Source organism: Cetorhinus maximus, chromosome 4 (genome assembly GCF_964194155.1).
Source record: "Cetorhinus maximus chromosome 4, sCetMax3.hap1.1, whole genome shotgun sequence".
Taxonomy (NCBI): Eukaryota; Metazoa; Chordata; class Chondrichthyes; order Lamniformes; family Cetorhinidae; genus Cetorhinus; species Cetorhinus maximus.
Window position 1 is genome coordinate 112,949,387 of NC_135882.1, and position 21,421 is coordinate 112,970,807.

Here is a 21,421-nt window from a genome sequence, read left to right on the forward strand (position 1 = left end):
TTCACTCCTTGCAATCACACCTATGCAGGAGAACCCCTTTTCCCATGGCACAGAGCTGAACAGAGAGGCCTCATAAGTTATATGATCTTTTCTGCTCTGTGACAAATGCAATTTGGTGTTACATACCAATGGAAGTAACAAGCAATGTGGATAAAGGGGAACCTGTGGATGTGCTATACTTATATTTCCAGAAGGCATTTGACAAGGTGCCACATCAAAGGTTATTACACAAAGTAAGAGCTCATGGTGTAGGTGGTAACATATTAGCATGGATAGACGATTGGTTTGCTAACAGGAAACAGTACACATAAATGGGTCATTTTCCAGTTGGCAAGATGTGACAGGGATCAATGCTAGGGCCTCGACTATTTATGATTTATATCAATGACTTGGATGAAGGGACAGAATGTATGGTTGCTAAACCTGCTGATGACACAAAGATAAGTAGGAAAGTAAGTTGTGAAGGGGACATAAGGAGTAAGCAAATGGACACTGATAGGTTAAGTGAGTGGACAAAAAATTGGCAGATGGAGCATAATGTAAACTTGTCCACTTTGGCAGGAAGAAGAGAAAAGTAGCATATTATTTAAAGGGAGAGAGATTGCAGAGCTCTGAGGTACAGAAGGATCTGGGTGTCCTGGCACATAAGTCAGGAAAAGTTAGCATGTAGTTACAGCAAGTGATTAGGATGGCAAATGGAATGTTGTCATTTATTGCAAGGGGAATGGAATATATATGTAGGGAGGTTTTGCTACAGTTGTACAGGGCATTGGTGAGATCACATTTGGAGTATTGTGTACAGTTTTGGACTTCTCATTTAAGAAAGGATATAAATGCAGTTCAGAGAAGGTTCACTCAGCTGATACCTGGGATGGGGGATTATCTTATGAAGAAAGTTTGGACAGGCTGGGCCCGTATCCATTGGAGTTTAAAAGAATGAGGGGTGATCTTATCGAAACATGCAAGATCCTGAGAGGACTTGACAGGATGGATACTGAAAGGATGTTTCCCCTTGTGGGAGAGACTAGAAATAGGGGACACAGTTTAAAAATAAGACAGAGATGAGGAGACATTTCTTCTCTCAAAGGGTTGTGAGTCTTTGGAGCTCTCTTCGCTGGAGATCGATGGAAACAGGGTCACTGAATATTTTTAAGGCAGAGGTAAATAGATTCTTGACTATCAAGGGAGTCAAAGGTTTTCAGGGGTAGCTGGAAAGTGGAGTTGAGGCCCTAAACAGATCAGCCATGATCTTATTGAATGGCACAGCAAGCTTGAGTGACCAATTGGCCAACTCCTGCTCTTAATTCGTATATTCTTATGTTCGTATGCACACAGGGGGTTGGCTGGTTTTTTGAAAACAGAAGCTCAAGCCTCTATGCTACCACAGTTTCTTCCTAACTGCTGTGTGGGGCCAAATGTTATAGTTACCTCTCTCTACACAACCTGAGTTGTAATTCTTGTTGATGTCCTGGAGCCCTGATGCTTTGAACACATTGTTTGTGTGATTTACCATTGGATTTATGTGAGAAAGGTTTTACATGTCGTAAAAATTCTTCCAGTGAAGTTAAGGGTAAGCATTGCAATATTGTGCATAGGAGGTAGTGAGATCCTAAGCATGTTGGTCAAGCAGATTTTTGCAACAAAACATTTGCTATCCATATTACAATTATCTACATTCTGGATGATATATCTAGATATTCATGAGAAGAAGCCGTGTACAAATTATTGCCTCTTTTCAGAGCATTTCTAATATGTCTTTATTTATAGAATAGTTTATTTCTAGAATATATATTTACAGTTGTCCTTTATCATTGAGATATTGTAATATCACACGTATAAGACCAAAACTTGGGAGTTCAAATTTATCCACTAATGTCCATGATCTTGTAGAAGGTCGCAGATAATAAAGGTTTTATGTTATAAGAAAACTTAGAATTTCATTGCTTCGCTTTGATTTTTTTCCTGAAGAGATTAACAAAAAGGTTGCTTAGTTCTCCAATAAACACAGCATGGTACTTTAAACCACATTTCTATTTTTTTCCCATGGATAGTGCCTGAGGGGCTCAGCTCACAAATGAAAATCTGAGCTCCAGGCATTGTCCAAAGTTGATAACCCTGCAGGTCAGGTATAATAGAAGAGTAGGAAAAAATTTGAACATTTGCAATAAAAGCAGAAAATACTGGAAAACTTGCTCATTAGTTGGGTTGGTAATGCCAACCTGAGTTATACAAACCAGAAAGTTTAAGTTTTAATTCTGGGAGCAGAATTTTCAAAGGCCGACGGGGGCAGGAAACAGGTGTAATTTCGTGCTGTTGGCTGGTGTGCCAGTTTGCCAACACAATCCCACTATCAAGCTATTTCAAGAAGGCCATTAATCAGAGGCTGACAGCATCCCCAATCCCAACACCCAAACCCACCGCCCCCCAACCCCATTCTCCCCTCCCCACCCCAATGTTAGGAGCGCAGTATCTGCCTGGAGGTGGCCTCCCAGTAGCAGACTGGGAATGTTTCAATAAGATCACCCTCATTTTTTAAGTGCTCTGTAGTGTATTGAAAATTGCATTGTGCATTTTGTCCATGTAAGGCTACCATACACACATGTAGAGGGAGTCTAGAAAGAGAATAAAGGAATCTAGGTTTTAACAGCACGTGCAGTGTTGATTCTGAATGCTTCTTACTGAATCTTACTGTGTCTTCCCAAGAAGACATGGTCCAGGATGCCTTTGAGGCCCCCATCTCTTTCCACTGTTGTGGCTGCAGGCTGCCCTGAGGGGGGGAATCCCCTCCACAATAGTGGTCCGGCAGTTGTGACCATTTTTTAGTTGAAATATTTTTAAAGTGCTGAGAGGGCATCTAAAGATAGAGGTGCCCTCTCACTTATTTACCTCCAATGGCAGGCTGCAGCTCCTTCAGTGCCTCCTATTGACCCTCTAGCTTCAAAAGCCCACCCCCCATCTTTAATTGGAAAGTGAGCCTGCTGTCGGTCAGAATTGGCCTATCCAGCAAAAATCAATGTTAAGTTGAGCTCTGGGCAAGGTGTGAGATTGGGACCTACATATGATGCCAAAATGGAAAATCCTGCCCTTGGTATGTGCAATGAAGATGATCTGAGTGAGAGTGCCATGAAGAATGCTATAACTAGCCTTGGTGTCTTTGGACCAAGCAGGGAAATTTTAGCTAGGGACGCGTTAAGACATTTGATCTATGCTTGGCTCAATTCCAGAAGTCCTAGGCATGATACCTTACTGAAGTATACATTCTTCACGTGGGAGACTGGATAATGTCAGTAAGCTATATAACCTCATAGTGCATCGAACTGAGCCTGGCTTACACACAGAATAATTTCAGCTGATCACTATCAGGTGGAGAACCCTGGTCAAATTTCTTCTCTCTCCGGGGTATTCGGGTTAATTGCAACATCTAATTGCTGTCACAGCTGGGAAAAAGTTAACTCAACATAGACAGGGTGTTATAATTCTTGGATTTGTGTTAGGTATTTTCTCAGGTTTATGGTGCCAGTCAGTCTGAATAATATGTTGAGGAATGTGTATTGCTAAATATCAAATCATACAATAATGGCACCCGGGGGAACTAAATGATCTGAACTGAATATTGTGTCTTCCCCACTTGCTTTCAACTTCTTTAAGCAGGCAGGCCAATAGCACGTGAATGAGATGAAGCCAAGTCCAAATCAATAATCTGCTTTATTTTACAGAAGCAAGTGTAGAATGACAGTTAAAATCAAAACTCACTTACTTATTTAACTCACGGATTAAGTCCATGATGGGAAGGCTCATGGATGGTCATCCGACCCCTCTGCCAATTGAGGCCCTAGGGTCTCATCCCACCGCCACAGGTATAAAAACAAAGCCAGGCAGAGAGTTTGTGATGTGAGGAGCACAACAAGCAAATCCGGGTGTGTTTGCCTGCAGGCTCCAGAAGTGAGTCCCTCATTCAAAAGTACTCAGTGCCTGATCTAGGGACTTGGCATCGGGAAGGGGGAGGCCGCTGAGAGCCATCCCCCTGCCCTTGTTGCCAATTCCCCTCCCCACCCCTCCCCCATGACACCCACCATGCTGTTATTCATCTTGGCCTGGCATCCAGTGTCAATCCGAGGCCTCGGATGGGTGTTGTGCTGACAGCGGCCACTGCCTCCCCAGTGGTGCTGCCATTCAATAGAACTGTCGATCTCTGATTGACTGGCAGCTCTTGGCAGGCGGGACTTTCATCCTCAGTGTCCTCTATTCCAGCAAGGCCCACCGCTGGCCTGTCAAGTGCCTGATTGGCACATATTGCAGGGGGCCTTCCCGAAAGGAGGCAACACAGAAAAATCACCAGCTCTCCAACTGACAGCCGAGACCCTGGTCACCTCCACAAAATTCCACCCCTAGTGAATAAGATCATTTTTCTATTTTCACTCATATCTGCAAACTGGTAAAACAAACCTGGTGGTGTTTCTGCGGTGATTGGCTCTGTTAAATCAGATGGTTTTCCAACACCTGCCATATTCACAGCTCGTACACGGAAAACATAAGTCACACCTTCCTTCAGACCTTCTATCTGTTGGCAAAGGTAGGGGATTAGTGAGACTTTGAAATGATTTAAAAATGAATTTGTCAGTCCCTTTTTATCAACATGCCACCAATAAATATCATAAGGAACATCAAGCTGCTGGCTCAACTCTCCACATACAACTTATTACCCACCTTCATCCCCACCCTTCACCTCAGATTCCGGCAGTAAACAATCTGCATCTAAATGGAGAGATCCAACAGTAGGACTTTGCAGTGGGACCCTCAAACAGATGTTGGGCCTCTTATTTGTATATGCAAAGACCCTAACAGTTGTTTCAGGCATGGGCACTGCACACTGGTCTTTTAGCCTTTATCAATTTGGCAGGTGATGCACTTCCTGCACATAATGAACATGCATTTCCTACTTGCCAAACTGAAGGTTTGTGAGACAATTTAGCGCTTTCTTAGACTAACAGTAAATATCATACAGATTGGATTTTGCCAAAATATCTTAAGTATCAATTTCTGAAGAGGACTAGATGGTTTGCCTTTGGTAATTGGTATGTATTTCACTTTGTAAAATTGGAATGTTGACATGATACAATTTGTACATTTCATCAAACAAACGCAACCTGAAAAAATGTGTTCATCAAATTAAGAGAATAGGAATTCCAATCTGTTTTTTTACCTTTATATATCTCTTTGATGTTTCCCTTTCATTGACACTTCTCCACATTTCGTCATCTTCATCTGCCTCCCGAATGTCAGCATAGTACCCAGTCACCTCACTACGACCCATATAGACTGGAGCTTTCCAGAGGAGTACCAGTGAATTCTTTCTGATCTCCGTGTACATAACGTCATGAGGTGGTCCTGCATTAGTTTATAAAATGTGTTACTTCACACAAAGTACTGCCAGGACATAATGGTAATGATAGCATACTTAACAGTAAATGTTTTAAGCATTACCAATTAGTGTCCTCTCTAAATGTTATATCCTCTAATTTAATAGATTACAGTAGAGCTGAAAAAGAAATCCCTATTTATATGGACATCCCCATTATATCCTGCTGGATATTTCTAGTATAAGTGTAAACGCGTTCTTCTAGAAATAGGGACCAGAGGAATTCTTATCCATGGATTAATGATATCTTATGTTATCAATCGTTGCCACAGTAATCACATGGTTAGCAGTGTGCTCCATCTGTCATATGCTTGGCAGTATTGCTGATAATAAAGAAGCCATAAGGCCATAAGGCATAGGAGCAGAAGTAGACCATTCGGCCCATCAAGTCTGCTCTACCATTCAATGAGATCATGGCTGATCTGATAATGCTCAACTCCACTTTCCTGCCTTTTCCCCATAACTTTTGATTCCCTTACTGATTAAAAATCTGTCTATCTCAGCCTTGAATATGCTTAACAACCCATCCTCTACAGCCCTCTGTGGTAAAGAATTCCACAGGTTAACTACCCTCTGAGAGAAGAAATTCCTCCTCATCTCTGTCTTAAATGCCCTCTGGTCCTAGACTCTCACACAAGGGAAGACAACCTTTCAGCATCTACCCTGTCAAGCCCGCTAAGAGTCTTATATGTTTCAATAAGATCGCCTCTCATTCTTCTATACTCCAATAAGTACAGGACCAACCTACTCAACCTCTCCTCATAAGAAAATCCCTCCATACCCGGGATCAACCTAGTGAACCTTCTCTGGACTGCCTCCAATGCCAGTACATCTTTCCTTAGATAAGGGAAACAAATCTAGGTGTGATCTAACTAGTGCCTTGTATAGTTTTAGCAACCCTTCCCTATTTTTATACTCTATTCCCTTTGAAATAAAGGCCAACATTCCATTTGCCTTCCCTATTACCTGTTGAACTTGTATGCTAGCCTTTTGGGGTTCATGCAACCCCCAAATCCCTCTGTGCCACAGCTTGCTGCAGTCTTTCTCCATTTAAATAATATTGAGCTCTTCTATTCTTCCTGCCAAAGTGCGTAACCTCACATTTTCCCACATTGTATTCCATCTGCCAACTTTTCACCCTCTCGCTTAACCTGTCTATATACCTCTGTAGACTCTGTGTCATCCTCACCATTTGCCTTCCCACCTATTTGTGTGTCATCCACAAACTTGGTGATAGTACATTCACTTCCCTCATCCAAGTCATTAAATAATTGTGGCCCCAGCACTGATCCCTGTGGCACTCCACTAGTTACAGGTTGCCAGCCTGAAAATGTCCCCCTTATCCCAACTCTCTGTCCCTCTATTAGTTAGCCAATCCTCTATCCATGCTAATATACTACCCCCAACGCCATGGGCTCTTATCTTATTAAGTAGCCTTATGTGTGGTACCTTATTGAACGTCTTTTGGAAATCCAAATATATTACATCTACTGGTTCCCCTTTATCTATCCTGCTTGTTACCTCCTCAAAGAATTCTAATAAGTTAGTCAGGCATGATTTCCCCTTCATGAAGCCGCCTCTGCTTGATTATATTATGCATTTTTAAATGCTCTGCTATTATCGTTTATAATAGATTCTAAGATTTTCCCAATGACGGATGTTAAGCTAACTGGCCTATGGTTCCCTGATTTTTGTCTCCCTCCCTTTTTGAATAATGGTGTTACATTGGCATTTTTACAATCCTCTGGGACTTTTCCAGAATCTAAGGACTCTTGAAAGATTACTACCAGTGCATCCACTAGCTACTGTAGCTACTTCCTTTAATATCCTAGGATGCAACCTATCAGCTGCAGGGGACTTAGCGGCCTTTAGCCCCATTAGTTTCTCTAGTGCTTTTTCTGTAGTGATAGTTATTGTATTTATTTCCTCGCCCCCTTTTTCCCCTTGATTATTTAGTATTTTTGGAATGCTATTAGTATCTTCTACCATGAAGACTGAAGCAAAGTATTTATTCAACTCCTCTGCCATTTTCTGGTTCCCCATTATTATTTCCCCATCCTCATTCTCTAAGGGACCTATGTTCACTTTGCCCTCTCTCTTTCTTTTTATATTATTAAAGAAGCTCTTACTGTCCATTTTTATATTACTTGCTAGTTTACCCTCAAAGTTTATTTTCTCCCTCTTTTTTTTGGTCATCTTTTGTTGGTTCTTAAAACTTTCCCAATCCTCTGGCTTACCACTAATCTTTGCCACATTGTATGTTTTTTCTTTCAATTTGATACACTCCTTAACTTCCTTGGTTAACCATGGTTGGTTTATCCCCCTCCTAGAATCCTTCTTTCTCACTGGGATATATCTTTGTTGTGGGTCATGAACTATTTTCTTAAACATCTGCCATTATTCATCAACTGTCTTTTCTGCTAAACTCCTTTCCCAGTCCACTCCAGCCAACGCTGCCCTCATTCCTTTGTAACTACCCTGATTTAAATTTTGCACACCCACCACATGCAAACAATTTATTATAACACAAAGTACTAACAGCAGTTTGTTTTTATTTTTCCTGTGCACTGTGCACAGGAGACCAAGGAGAAGATGTTCAACTGCTGGCTGCTCGCTGAAAACAGAGAACCAACAGTTGAAAATTTAGTGAGGACCTTGCCCACCTGAAGCAACTTTCAGACAGGCCTTTACATGGAGGCTGTTTCGTTATGAAAATCAGATCCCTATGCCTTCTATAAAACCTTGATTGCAACTTATGAAGAGAAAAGGGTAGAGCATGCATGGCACATGCTAGTTCTATTTCTCCAGACTGGAGAAATAGCTCTCCAAAAAGGTAAGTTCTGGGTTTTTTAAAAAGATTTTGTGGAACCAGAAACAGGAAGACAGTTCATCCCGACGCCACAATAATCCACCGGCGGACATCCAGTCTCTTCTTGTGCCCTGATCCCAAGCACAATTTTTTCTAATAAACAAGTGTCTCTTACTCTTGCTTTAATAATAATCACCATTATAAGTATATTATTTCAGAGAGGAAGTAGACCTGCCTGGAACAGCAATGGTCCATTCTTCACACTTAAACTTGTCACTCGGCAGAGATGGAAGGCCAACTCCTGCCACATTCGCTGCACGGACTTGGAACTGATATACCATGTTCTCCTTCAGGTCATGGATCTGTAGTAAGTAGTCAGATCAAAAATTAGAGGGAGACAGCACAGCTACTTCACCAGATATATTGATTAATATTAAAACAATAGCAAAATACTTTGGATGCTGGCAATCAGGAATAAAAATGGAAAAGTCAGCAGCTCTTCATAACCAGCACACCGATGGAAATGATGGCTACTGCCAGTATTTCAGCAGTCCCTGGGAGGAGGAACAGTCATCACGCCTCAGAACACAGGGAAATGAGAGACATCGTAGGGGTCAGTCAGGCAGGCCCTGGCAAGGAGTGGAGAGCGTTTGGTTAAAGGGCAGAGGGCAGCACCTGTTGCCAGCAGATCCCTCCATTCGGCACAGGATGACCAAGTAGGAGGAACCAGCTCCCCAGGCCATAGGCAGGCCTGCCAAGATATGGTGGCCTGCCCACATGGCATGGCCTCTCCGAGCCCCGCCATCGGGTTGCAGGCTGAGGCCCTTAATTAGCCACTTAGGGACCTCATTTGGTCTAGGGGTGGGAAGGCCACCTTGACTCTTTCCACCCCAGACTTAACTGGCGGAGCCAGGAAGGTGACAGCTTACTCCTGGCCCTGGGGTGTGGAGGTTAATTAAATTCCACCCACTAACTCTGTTTCTCCGTTGATACTGCCTGACCTGCTGAGTATTTACTTATTCTGGGGAAGTTATAATCCATTTGATTCTATGTAGCCATATTTTAAACACGTTCCAACATCAGGATGCTCGACTCTGCAGATGTGTGTGGCCTGCTGATTATACATTAGTAACTAATGGAAATCCATTTCTATTGAAATTAATATGAGTTGTCCCAGGATGAAGGTAGCATCCCTTGCACAACCAATGCAAATGGAATGAAAGAAAGGAGACCTGACGTGGTGGGGAACAAAATCAAACTTATTTCAATAAAAGTGATTTATTTTTCTTACATTTAGTTAGACATTTGAGAAGAATATTGAACTGAAAGTTTTTCCTTACAATTTCTAAAGACGTTCAGGAAATGAGCCTTGTTTCACTTACTCTGTATGCCCGATCACTGATAGCTTTGATATGGGCTTCTTTCCATTTTCCAGGGATACCATCAATAACCTCAAGATAATCCACAAAGTAACCAGTTATGTCAGAACCACCTTGGAATTTTGGTTGTTTCCATCCTAACACCATGGAGTCATGGACACTTTCAAGAACTGTAATTGCATAAGGTGGGTCTGGAGCAGCTGTTTGAAGATAGAGTACATTAGGTTAGTATTTCATTTCACTTGACGGTTCAACCTCTTCAATGCAAGTCTGACCATTTGAATAATTTTTGAGCTATGACATAAAGGAAGTCTTCTGTATATTTTACAAAGAATGAGTGAAGTAAACTTGAATCTGATCAATACAGTGAGTTTTCCATGTAATGTATTGGTTATGACTTTAAATCACAACTGTATGGAACTTTATATTAGAGTGGAATCATAAGAAGAAATGCCAGTGAAACTTAAACTCAGCAAATGTCTCATACTCTCTTTTCAACATGACATCTTATACTGAAACAGAGATAACGACTTGGCAGTGGCCCTTTCTTGAAGTTTCAATTTTGAATGCCATTACAATTCAGTTCCCGTAAAAGACAATAGAATTTCTCCACTATAGATTGAAATCCTGTTGTGCGATATTAATTATGAATGTGTTAACACCCTTATTAAGAGCGTGCATACAAATGAATTCACACATTCATAACTAATATCATGTAGTACGTATAATTCAAATATTTCTCTGTGTTATGTGAAAAAGGATGGAAGGCAATGTATGATGTGTGCTGTGTAATTATTGGTCTCTGATAGAACATACACAAAAATTAAATATGCCACCTCTCGAGCTTCCTGGAATGGGTTGGTAAATGCAACATGTAACTGAGCTATACAGATCAGAAAGTCATAGGTTTAATCCTCAGTGTGTGCTGAGTAAGTTGATCTTAACCAGGGCAGCAGCTGGAGCAATAAAACTGGTCTTGTCGCCCTGTTAGTGCAAGGAACATCAGCCAAAGTTCCAATTCTTGTTCACCATCCTGTGACATCTGCTGAAAAGCACCTGTGTGTGGATGTCAGATGAAAAGAAGATCGTACTGGGTTTTGATTCCCCAATGCCCAGCAGCTTGCTGACACTCACTGTATCCACTTACGCATGAAGTCACATTTTAAAAAGTACAAGGGAGCTGTCAGTATCTGTGGAACCATAACTTGAGCAGAAGCCAATGACCTCAGAATAGGAGAAGAAAAATGGGGGAAAAATGGCTACAAAAAAGAATCTATACTTCTACCAGAACCAGTCTTCACAAACTCAGATTCAAAGATACATCATCGTGCAAGTTAATCATTCTATTAGAGTGAAATTGTTGAAGAGGGATAACCAATTGTGTAAATTGACAGAAATCACAGTATTTGGTCATTCATTTAGCTGTTAAACCAAGTGGTGTCCCTGCTTGCTGTCATCACTCAGGTAGCATTCATTTCTCTTAAACTTAATCATAATTTCAAGTCCAGTAAGACATCACTGGACCATATACAGAATCAATCACCCCTTAACTTTCAGTTTAGAAATTAAAAGAATAAATGCACCAAGACGGTCATGATGTATGTCTATTACTATTAGCAATATTAGCTACAGAATGCTTAGCAGGCTCTGATGTCATTGCTCCGTCCAATGTTTTAAAGGAGGGTCAAACTCATTTAGAATAAGAGTTACATGAACTCTTACACTTGTGAATTCACCAGTTCAAAAATGCCAGAGAGTGTCAGAGAGGAGTTTATGTACATCTCCACAAAGCATGAGAAGATATTATATTAATAGTCATTTGGTAGTACAGAACTTGAGTATTGCTGGAAAAAGAGATATTTCGTCAAAGTTTTTCATCTTGCACTCATCAGGACAATTCGCAAGAATGCAACGTAAGGGAAAACAACAAATTTATACTGTATAAGAAGGGAGTGCCAATTGGAAAATGGACTCTGATTGGTAGAGGCATTGCCATAGAGAATATATCAGTTGATTGTGACTGACAGTTAACTGCCAAGCATTGTTTGAAATTTAAACCAGGCAGCTTGACTCTGATTGGGCAAGGCATTGCCCTGAGGAATGAACAGTGAATGGCTGTCACTTATTTTTGTTTAGCTGAAACAGGAGCAGTGAGTGTACATGTTCTTTCTGTTTGCAAAAAACAGGGTCCTGTGTATTAATACATGTAGCTTTCAGTACACGGAAATGTGCCACACTACCAGCCTGACTGACAATCTTGAATTAGTTGTCAGCATAATTCTTAGTATACAGAGGATTATTTAGCAATTGTTGTCCAATCACGGATCATAGAAACATAGAAAATAGGAGCAGCAGTAAGCTTTTCAGCCCTTTGAGTGTGCTCCACCATTCAACAAGATCATGGCTGATTGTCTGTCTCAAAACCATACTTCCGCTCTTTCCCCATACCCCGTGATACCTTTAGAGTCTAGAAGTCTAGAAATCTATTTCCTTCTAACATATATTCAGTGACTTGGTCTCCACCGCCTTCTGTGGTGAAGAATTCTACAGCTTCACTGCCCTCTGAGTGAAGAAATTTCTCCTCATCTTAGTCCTAAATGGCCTACCTTGTATCCTGAAACTGTGACCCCTTGTTCTAGACCCCTCGACCAGAGGAAACATCATCCCTGCATCCAGTCTTTCCAGCCCTGTCAGAATTATTTTATACGTTTCAATGAGTCCCCCTCTCATTCTTCTAAATTCCAGTGAATATAGACCTAGTCAATCCAATCTCTCCTCAAACGACAATCCTGCCATCCCAGGAATCAGTCTGGTGAACCTCCGCTGCACTCTATCTATGGCAAGTATATCCTTTCTTACGTAAGGAGACCAAAACTGCACACAATACTCCAGTTGGTTGTCACCAAGGCCCTGTGCAGCTGCAGTAAGACATCCTTGCTCCTACACTCAAATCCTCTAGCAATGAAGCCCAACATTCCCATTTGCCTTTCTAACTGCTTGCTGCACCTGCATGTTTTTTATAATTTTTAGAATGATCGGTCTAAACGGAGTTGGTGTATTTGGTGACCGCTTTGGTGCTTTTCGAGACGGCGTGTTTCACCAGTTCCCCTGGCAGCATGAGGCGGACGCTGTTTTGGATCTCCCTGGCCGAGATGATGAGGTGCTTGTTGTAGTGAATGAGGTGCGAAGCCTTGGAGGCGATGCATTCGAAAATGTTGACAATGAAGGAATTCATAACACTCATGGCCTTGGACGAGATCCTGGTGGAAGGGTGGACCTGGGTCAGCATCCTGTACATGTAAATGGAATAGCTCTGCTTGCGAGATTTCCTCTGCTTGTTAGGGGGCTCCTTGGTGACTTTAGTCAGCAACTGCTTTTCTGCCTTGCGGGACGCACCGCCCTTTGCCGCAGCCGCCACCTCAGGCATTCCACTCGATTTGGACTAACTCAAGTCAGTTCTGCTGCACCTGTATGCTTGCTTTCAGTGACTGGTGTACAAAGACACCCAGGTCCCTTTGTACATCAACATTTTCCAATATATCACCATTTACATAATACTCTGCCATTCTGTTTTTTCTTACCAAAGTGGATAACTTCACACTTACCCAAGTTAAACCGCAACTGCCATGTATTTACTAACTCACTCAACTTGTTGAAATCACCTTGAAGCCTCTTTACATCCTCCTCACCACTCACATTCCCACCTAGGTTTGTGTTGTCTGCAAACTTGGAAATATTACATTTGGTTCCCTCATCTAAACCATACACTACTTGCTGTGCGTGGTGGTGGTAGAATTGGTTGAAACAGGACCGCGACGTGAACGCTTCTACCTTGGCCCTTTCAGGTGTATTCAGAAGAATGGTCTTCCTCAGGGAAGCGTGCTTGCACGCTGCTGTACAAGATCTACACGAATGACCAACCTATAGACGGTGTCACACGCCGTTTTATATATGCTGATGACTTATGTGTCACTGCCCAAAGCACTGATTTTAACACCGTGGAGAAAACGCTTTCTGAGGCCTTGGAGGGACTAACATCCAACTATGAAGAAAATCACTTTCGCGCAAACCCATCAAAGACGCAAGTTTGTGCATTCCACTTCAGAAACTGTGAAGCCAAATGCCAGCTTAAAGTAACCTGGTGTGGAGCAACACTGGGGCATTGCGAGCACCCTATCAACTTAGGAGTCACCCTTGATAGATGCCTCACCTTCAAGAACCACATCGAAAAGACAAAGGCAAAAGTGAGCGCAAGAAACAACATACTGAATAAGCTCACTAACACAAAATGGGGAGCAAGCTCGAAAACATTGCGAACCAGTGCACTTGCTCTTTGCTATTCCACTGCCGAATACGCCTGCCCTGTATGGGAAAAATCTACTCATGCTAAGAAGATGGAAGTCGTTCTGAACGCAAGCTGCCAACTTATCACAGGTTGTTTAAAACCAACAAACACCAACAGCCTATATATCTTGGCGGGTATCACTCCCCCTGATATAAGAAGAACGGTAGCCAGCAAGAAAGAGTGACTCCGTCAAACATCAGATGAGAGGCACCCTCTACATGGTCATACACCTACACCCAGCCGCCTAAAGTCAAGGAAGAGCTTCATGAACAGCGTTGTTCCATTACAATCAACCCCATCTGAAGCCCGCATCGCCTTGTGGAAAGACTGGCTCGCCAGTCTCAAACAACCCCAGCGATGGAAATTCTACCGGATGAAAGCCTTCCCCCGGGAGCTAATTGCAACTGGGCAACCTGGAAGTGCCTTAACAGACTTAGGACTGGTGTAGGTCGTTTAAAGGGGTCACTATGCAAATGGGGATATACAACCAGCCCGACAACGTGTGAATGTGGAACTGAGCCACACACTATGCAACATCTCCTGCAATGCCTATCGCTAGAGGAGCCCTGCACTGTTGCAGATCTTGCCAAATTCAACAACAAGGCGCAAAAATGTGTCCAGTTCTGGCTGGGCCATGTATAGACTGTCCATGGAAACGATAAGAAGATCTAGGTCATTGATATATATCATGAATAGCTGGGGCCCAAGCACTGATCCCTACAGTACCCCACTAGCCACCGCCTGCCGCTCTGAAAAAGACCCATTTATTCCTACTCTGTTTCCTATCTGCTAACCAATTCTCAATCCATGCCAATGTATTACCCCCAATCCCATTTGCTTTAATTTTGCACACTAACCTCTTATGTGGGACTTTGTCAAAAGCTTTCTGAAAATCCAAATACACCACATCCACTGGTTCTCCCTTACCTACTCTGCTAGTTACATCCTCAAAAAACTTCCAGTAGGTTTGTCAAACATGATTTCTCTTTCATAAATCCATGTTGACTTTGTCTAACCCTGTTGATATTTTTCAAGTGTCCTGTTATCACATCCTTTATAATAGACTCTAGTATTTTCCCTACTACCGATGTTAGGCTAACCAGTCTGTAATTCCTTGTTTTCTCCCTCCATCTTTTTTTAAATAGTGGTGTTATATTTGCCACCCTCCAATCTGTTAGGACTTCCAGAATCTACAGAATTTTGGAAGATGACAACCAATGTATCCATTATTTTCATGGCCACCTCCTTTAGTACCCTAGGATGTAGATTATCAGGCCCTGGGGATGTATTAGCTTTCAGTCCCATTAATTTCTCCAGCACTATTTTTTTACGAATATTAATTTCCTTCAATTCCTCCTTCTCACTAGTTCCTTGGTTATTTGTGTCTTATTGCATGAAGACAGAACTAAAGTCGTTGTTTAATTGCTTTGCAATTTCCTTGTTCTCCACTATAAATTCTGCCATTGCGGAATGAAAGTGATCTACATCTGTCTTCACTAATCTTTTTCTTTTTACATACTTATAGAAACGTTTACAGTCCACTTTTGTGTTCCTTGTAAGTTTTCTCTCATACTCGATTTTTCGCCTCTTCATCCATCTCTTTGACCTCTTTTGCTGAATTTTAAACTGTTCCCAATATTTTGGCTTACTTTTTCTAGTAACTTTACATGACTCCTCTTTGGATTTAATACTATCTTTAATTTCTTTTGTTAGCCATGGTTGGGCCAATTTTCCTGTTGTGTTTTTGCGCCAGAAAGAAATGTATAACTATTGCATTCATTCCTTAAATATTAGCCATTGCCTATCCATGGTCATGCCTTTTAATGAAGTTCCCCAATCTATCTATCAAGCCAACTTGCCCCTCATACCTTTGTAGTTTCCTTTGTTTAGATTTAGGACCCTAGTTTCGGATTGGAATACTTCACTTTCCATCCTAATGAAGAATTCTATCATGTTATGGTCACTCTTCCCTAAGGGAGCCCACACAACAAGATTATTAATTAACCACTTCTCTTTGCACAATACCAAATCTAGGATAGCCTGTTCCTTAGTTGGTTCCTCAATGTACTGGTCTAAAGAAACCACCTCATTAACACTGCAGCAATTCATCAGCCAGGGTATTATTGCAAATTTAGTTTGCCCCATCTATATATAGATTAAAGCCACCCTTGATTACTATAGCACTCTTGTTACATGAGTTTCCTGTTTAATGCCATCCCATACATTACTACTGTTTGGAGGCCTACATACAACTCCCGCTAATGTTTTCTGCATCCTTTACTAACAATGCCACACCACCTCCTCTTCCTTTTTGCCTATCCTTTCTAAATATTGAGTATCCTTGGATATTCAGCCCCCAGCCTTGTTCAACTTGCAGCCATGTCTCCGTAATCGCAATCATATTGGACTCATTTACATCTAGCAACTCAAAACTGGGCATCCATGAAGTGCTGTGGGCCATCAGCAGCAGCAGAATTATACTCAACCACAATCTGTAACCTCATGGCCTGGCACATCCCCCATTGTACCATTACCACCATGCCAGGGATCAGACCTGGCTCGATGAAGAGTGCAGGAGGGCATGCCAGGAGCAGCACCAGGCATGCCCTCAAATGAGGTGTCAACCTGGTGAAGCTACAACACAGGGTTACTTGCATGACAACCAGCATAAGCAGCAAGTGATAGACAGAGCTAAGCGCTTCCACAACCAATGAATGAGATCGAAGCTCTGCAGTCCTGCCACATCCAGTCATGAATGGTGGTGGACAATTAAACAACTCATTGGAGGGGCAGGCTCCACAAATACACTCATCCTCAATGATGGGGGAGCCCAGCACATCAGTGCAAAAGATAAGGATGAAGCGTTGGCAACAATCTTCAGCCAGAAATGTCAAGTGGATGATCCATCTCGGCCTCCTCCTGAGGTCCCCGGATGCCAGTTTCAACCATATTGACTCACTCCACATGATATCAAGAAATGGCTGAAGGCACTGGATACTGCAAAGGCTATGGGCCCTGACAATATTCCGGCAATAGTACTATAGACTTGTGCTTCAGAACTTGCTGCCCCCCTAGCCAAGCTGTTCCAGTACAGCTACAACATGAGCATCTACCTGACAATGTGGAAAATTGCCCAGGTATGTCGTGTACACAAAAAGCAAGACAAATCCAACCCGGCCAATTACCGCCCCATCAGCCTACTCTCAATCATCAGTAAAGTGATGGAAGGGATCATCAACAGTGCTATCAAGTGGCACTTGCTTAGCAATAACCTGCTCACTGACACTCAGTTTCAATTCCGCCAGGGTCATTCAGCTTCTGACCTCATTGCAGCCTTGGTTCATGCATGGACAAAAGAGCTGAACTCCAGAGGTGAGGTAAGAGTGACTGACCGAGTGTGGCATCAAGGCGTCCTAGCAAAACTGGAGTCAATGGGAATCGGGGGAAAACTCGCCACTGATTGGCCTCAGTTCCAGAACATCACTGCAGGAGATCTCAGGGTAGTGTCCTAGGCCCAACCATCTTCAACTGCTTCATCAATGACCTTCCTTCCATCATCCATCATAAGGTCAGAAGTGGGGATGTTCGCTGATGATTGCACAATGTTCAGCACCATTCGTGACTCCTCAGATACTGAAGCAGTCCATGTCCAAATGCAGCAAGACCTAGACAATATGCAGGCTTGGGCTGACAAGCGGCAAATAATATTCGTGCCACACTAGTGTCAGCCATGACCATTGCCAACAAGAGAGAATTCAATGGCATTCAATGGCATTACCATCGCTGAATCCCCCACTATCAACATCCTGGGGGTTACCATTGACCAGAAACTGAACTGGACTAGTCACATTAATACTGTGGCGACATGAGCAGGACAGAGGCTAGGAATCCTGTGGCAAGTAACTCACCTCCTGACTTCCCAAAACCTGTCCACCATCTACAAGGCACAAGTCAGGAGTGTGATGGAATACTCCCCCTCGCCTGGATGAGTGCATCTCCAACAACACTGAAGAAACTTGACACCGTCCAGGAAAAAGCAGCCCACTTGATTGACACCCCTTCCACAAACATTCACGTCCTCCACCACCGACAACCAGTAGCAGCAGTGTGTACTATTTACAAGATGCACTGCAGAAATTCACCAAGTTTCCTTAGGCAGCATCTTACAAACCCATGACTGCTACCATCCTGAAGGACAAGGGCAGCAGATACATGGGAACAGCACCTCCTGGAAGTTCCCCTCCGAGCCATTCACCATCCTGACTTGGAAATACATCGCTGTTCCTTCACAGTTGGCGATTCAAAATCCTGGAACTCTCTCCCTAGCAGCACTGTGGGTGCACCTTCATCAGAGGGACTGCAGCAGTTCAATAAGGCAGCTCACCACCACCTTGTCAAGGGCAATTAGCGATGGGCAATAAATGCTGGCCTAGCCAGCGACGCCACATCCCATAATAAATAATTTTTAAAATTTACCTCATTGCGACTGCTCCATGCATTCAGATACAGGGCCTTTAAATTTGTCTTTTTAACATTTTTACACATTTTTTGTACTATGGCCCTATTTGCTGCTAGCCCTTGCTTTCTCTGCCTTCCACTTTTGCTTTATACTTTTCTATCTTTCATTTCTATCCTTGTTTGCCTCTCTTGTGTCTCCTTGCTCAGGTTCCCATCCCACTGCCACTCTAGTTTAAACCTTCCCCTGCAGTACTAGCAAATACCCCTGCAAGGATATTGGTCCCTGTCCTGCTGGGGTGCAACCCACACAACTTGTACAGGTCCCACAGGTGCCACCTTCCCCAGAATCTGTCCCAATGCCTCAGGAATCTAAACCCCTCTCTCTTACACCATATCTCCAGCCACGCATTCATTTAATCTATTCTCCTATTCCTGATCTCATTAGCCAAAAACACATTCTGCCTATCACACAAATGAGTAATGTGGTATGTAAATTTCAGTGCCAGTGATGGATTGTATCAAACAGCATGTCCCTTCCGTTGTGTGCAACGGCCAAGGTGTGATTCCATGATTGGACAACATTTGCTAAATAACCCTCAGTGTGCCGCGAATTATGCTGACAACCAATTTATGATTGTCAGTTGGGCTTGCAGTGTGGCGCATTTGCGTGTATTGGAAACTGCATATATTAATACACAGGGCCCTGTTTTTTGCAGACAGAAAGAACATGTACACATATTGCACCTGTTTCAGCTAAACAAAATAAGTGACAGCCTTTCACTGGTTCATTCCTCAGGGCAATGCCTTGACTAATCAGAGTCAAGCTGCCTGGTTTAAATTTTAAATAATGCTTGGCAGTTAACTGTCAGTCACCATCAACTGGTGCATTCTCCATGGCAATGCCTCTACCAATCAGCGTCCATTGCCAACTAATCAGCACTCTCTTCTCATACAATATAAATTTGTTGTTCTTCCTTACGTTGTATTCTTGCGAATTGTCCTGACAGGTGCAAGGCAAAAAGCGTCAATAAAATGCCTCTTTTTTCAGCAATACTCAAATATTGTATTGTGAAACATCCAGTGTTGTTTGCTCTCATCTTGCACCAGACAGTTACTGAGTGCCAGAGCCCTGGTTGGAAGTTAGCAAGTGGTAAAATACAAAAGGATATTGAAAGAAGAAAAACTGACATTTTTCAAATTGGAGGAAAACAAACATATTCAATAAAAATCTATAGATTTGAAAACATGACATATCTTGATCAAGATTATCATACTGGTGAGAGTGTGTTAAGATTACTGGCTCAACAGTAGTCAAATAACTAGAGTGTTTATGAGTTGCAAATGTGCTTCACACAAGTGAAAGAACACTATCGTGCATGGTCAATACTACAATACTTGATATCTTCCACAAAAAATTGGATTAAACTGAGAAACATATTGGTACATTATTGGAAAGTGAAACAAACATCCACACCAACAAAGTATATATATTCGCTAGCAGAACTGAAGCATTTATTAAAAAATTCCAACTAATACTATTATCTTTTTATTTAGTTGTACCATTTTCAAATAGTTTTATTTAAATGTGGGTCTTAAAGAATTATTAGGAGTGTTAGGTTACTGAGTCTGAAAGAATTGAATTCATGTGCACAGCGAATGGTGAATTATTCCTAGCTGCAAGGTTGTATATCCATAATACTGTTTAGTTAGTTCTTCAACTGCCTGGCTTACTAACTGTTTTCAGCCAGTAACCCCACAATAAAATTGATTCTAGATGCTAGAACAAAAAACATTTAAAACAAATGTTATTTTATCATAATAACAGCATCTTTAATGTAGTAAAACATCCAAAGATTCTCCACATCAAAAGATTTTTTAAAATTGCCACTGAGTTAAAGAAAGAGTCATTAGAAACAGGTGACTAAAATCTTGATCAGAAAGTTAGATTTAAAGAGAGTGTTAAAGAAGGAGAGAGAAGTGGAGAGGTGGAAAAGTTTAGGGACAGAATTCCAAAGCTTAGGGCCTGGACAGCTGAAGGCATGTACATTAGCGGTGGAACAAGGGAAGCCAGAAATACAATAAAGACCACAATTGGAGGGAACCAGAATTCTTGGAGGGTTACACGGCTGGAAAGGTTACAGAAATAGGAAATGGTGGGGCCATGGAGGGATTTGAAAAGAAGGATGAGATCTTTAAAATTGTGGCATTTATAAGTCGGGAGCCAATGCAGGTTAGCGAGCACAGGAGTGATGATAGAACAGAATAAAATCATCAAAAGATAATATAAACAATTTGAATTTGTCCCTAAGATGAGAAGCTGAACCTGTTTGGTTAAAACTTATTACACGTACGCTTCCTCAGTCTATAATTTCAGCCATGACCAGGATGAAGTAACCTGCTTACATTTCTTTGTTGAACTGATTTAATTACAGAAACTATCTTCCTGGAAGTGGATCATACTAATCAATATCATTTGGTTAAAAGGAAAATTAATTATTAGCATTTACTATTTAAGTACAATTAGTTTCAATGATTAGAAAGCAATGGAGCTGCCTCAGGGAGATCAGTGTGATTTGAAAAAATTTTAATAAAGAAAAAAAAAAATTTTAAGGCATGTCGCCTCATGTGACAGTGTCACATGAGTTCAGACATGTCAATTAACTTTAATTTAAAAATTTATTTAATTTATAAACCCTTCATGAAACCTCATCCCGCCTGTGGATGAGGTTACATGATAAACGCGAAGGCCGCCTGGCTCTTCGCCTGCCCGCCAACCTTAAGGTTAGACAGGCAGTTCAATTAAATACTTTAATTAGCTTTTAAATGGCCTCAATAGGCCTTTGGCAGTTCAGCGGGCGCGCAGCCAACTCTGCTGCGTGCCCGCCAAACTGAGGATCAGAATGACGCGCAGTGATGTTGGGACGCACACCTGACGTCACCACACATCATTTTACACGTCAGCGATCGGGGCCTGCCCCCGCTCCCGCTCACCAACCCGAAGATTCGGCCCA

The 21,421-nt window shown here is 42.1% G+C and overlaps 1 protein-coding gene across 1 annotated transcript in view; it reads right to left on the reverse strand.

The window, feature by feature from the left end:
* Positions 1 to 21,421, reverse strand: part of myom1b (myomesin 1b) — a 210,909-nt gene that overhangs the window by 88,373 nt on the left and 101,115 nt on the right. Inside the window, exons 18-21 of the mRNA XM_078540637.1 lie at positions 9,611 to 9,807; positions 8,464 to 8,590; positions 5,204 to 5,388; positions 4,447 to 4,561 (exon numbers count right to left, since the gene is read on the reverse strand). Of these exons, the coding sequence (XP_078396763.1) occupies positions 4,447 to 4,561; positions 5,204 to 5,388; positions 8,464 to 8,590; positions 9,611 to 9,807 (624 nt within the window). The remainder of the gene's footprint in view (positions 1 to 4,446; positions 4,562 to 5,203; positions 5,389 to 8,463; positions 8,591 to 9,610; positions 9,808 to 21,421) is intronic.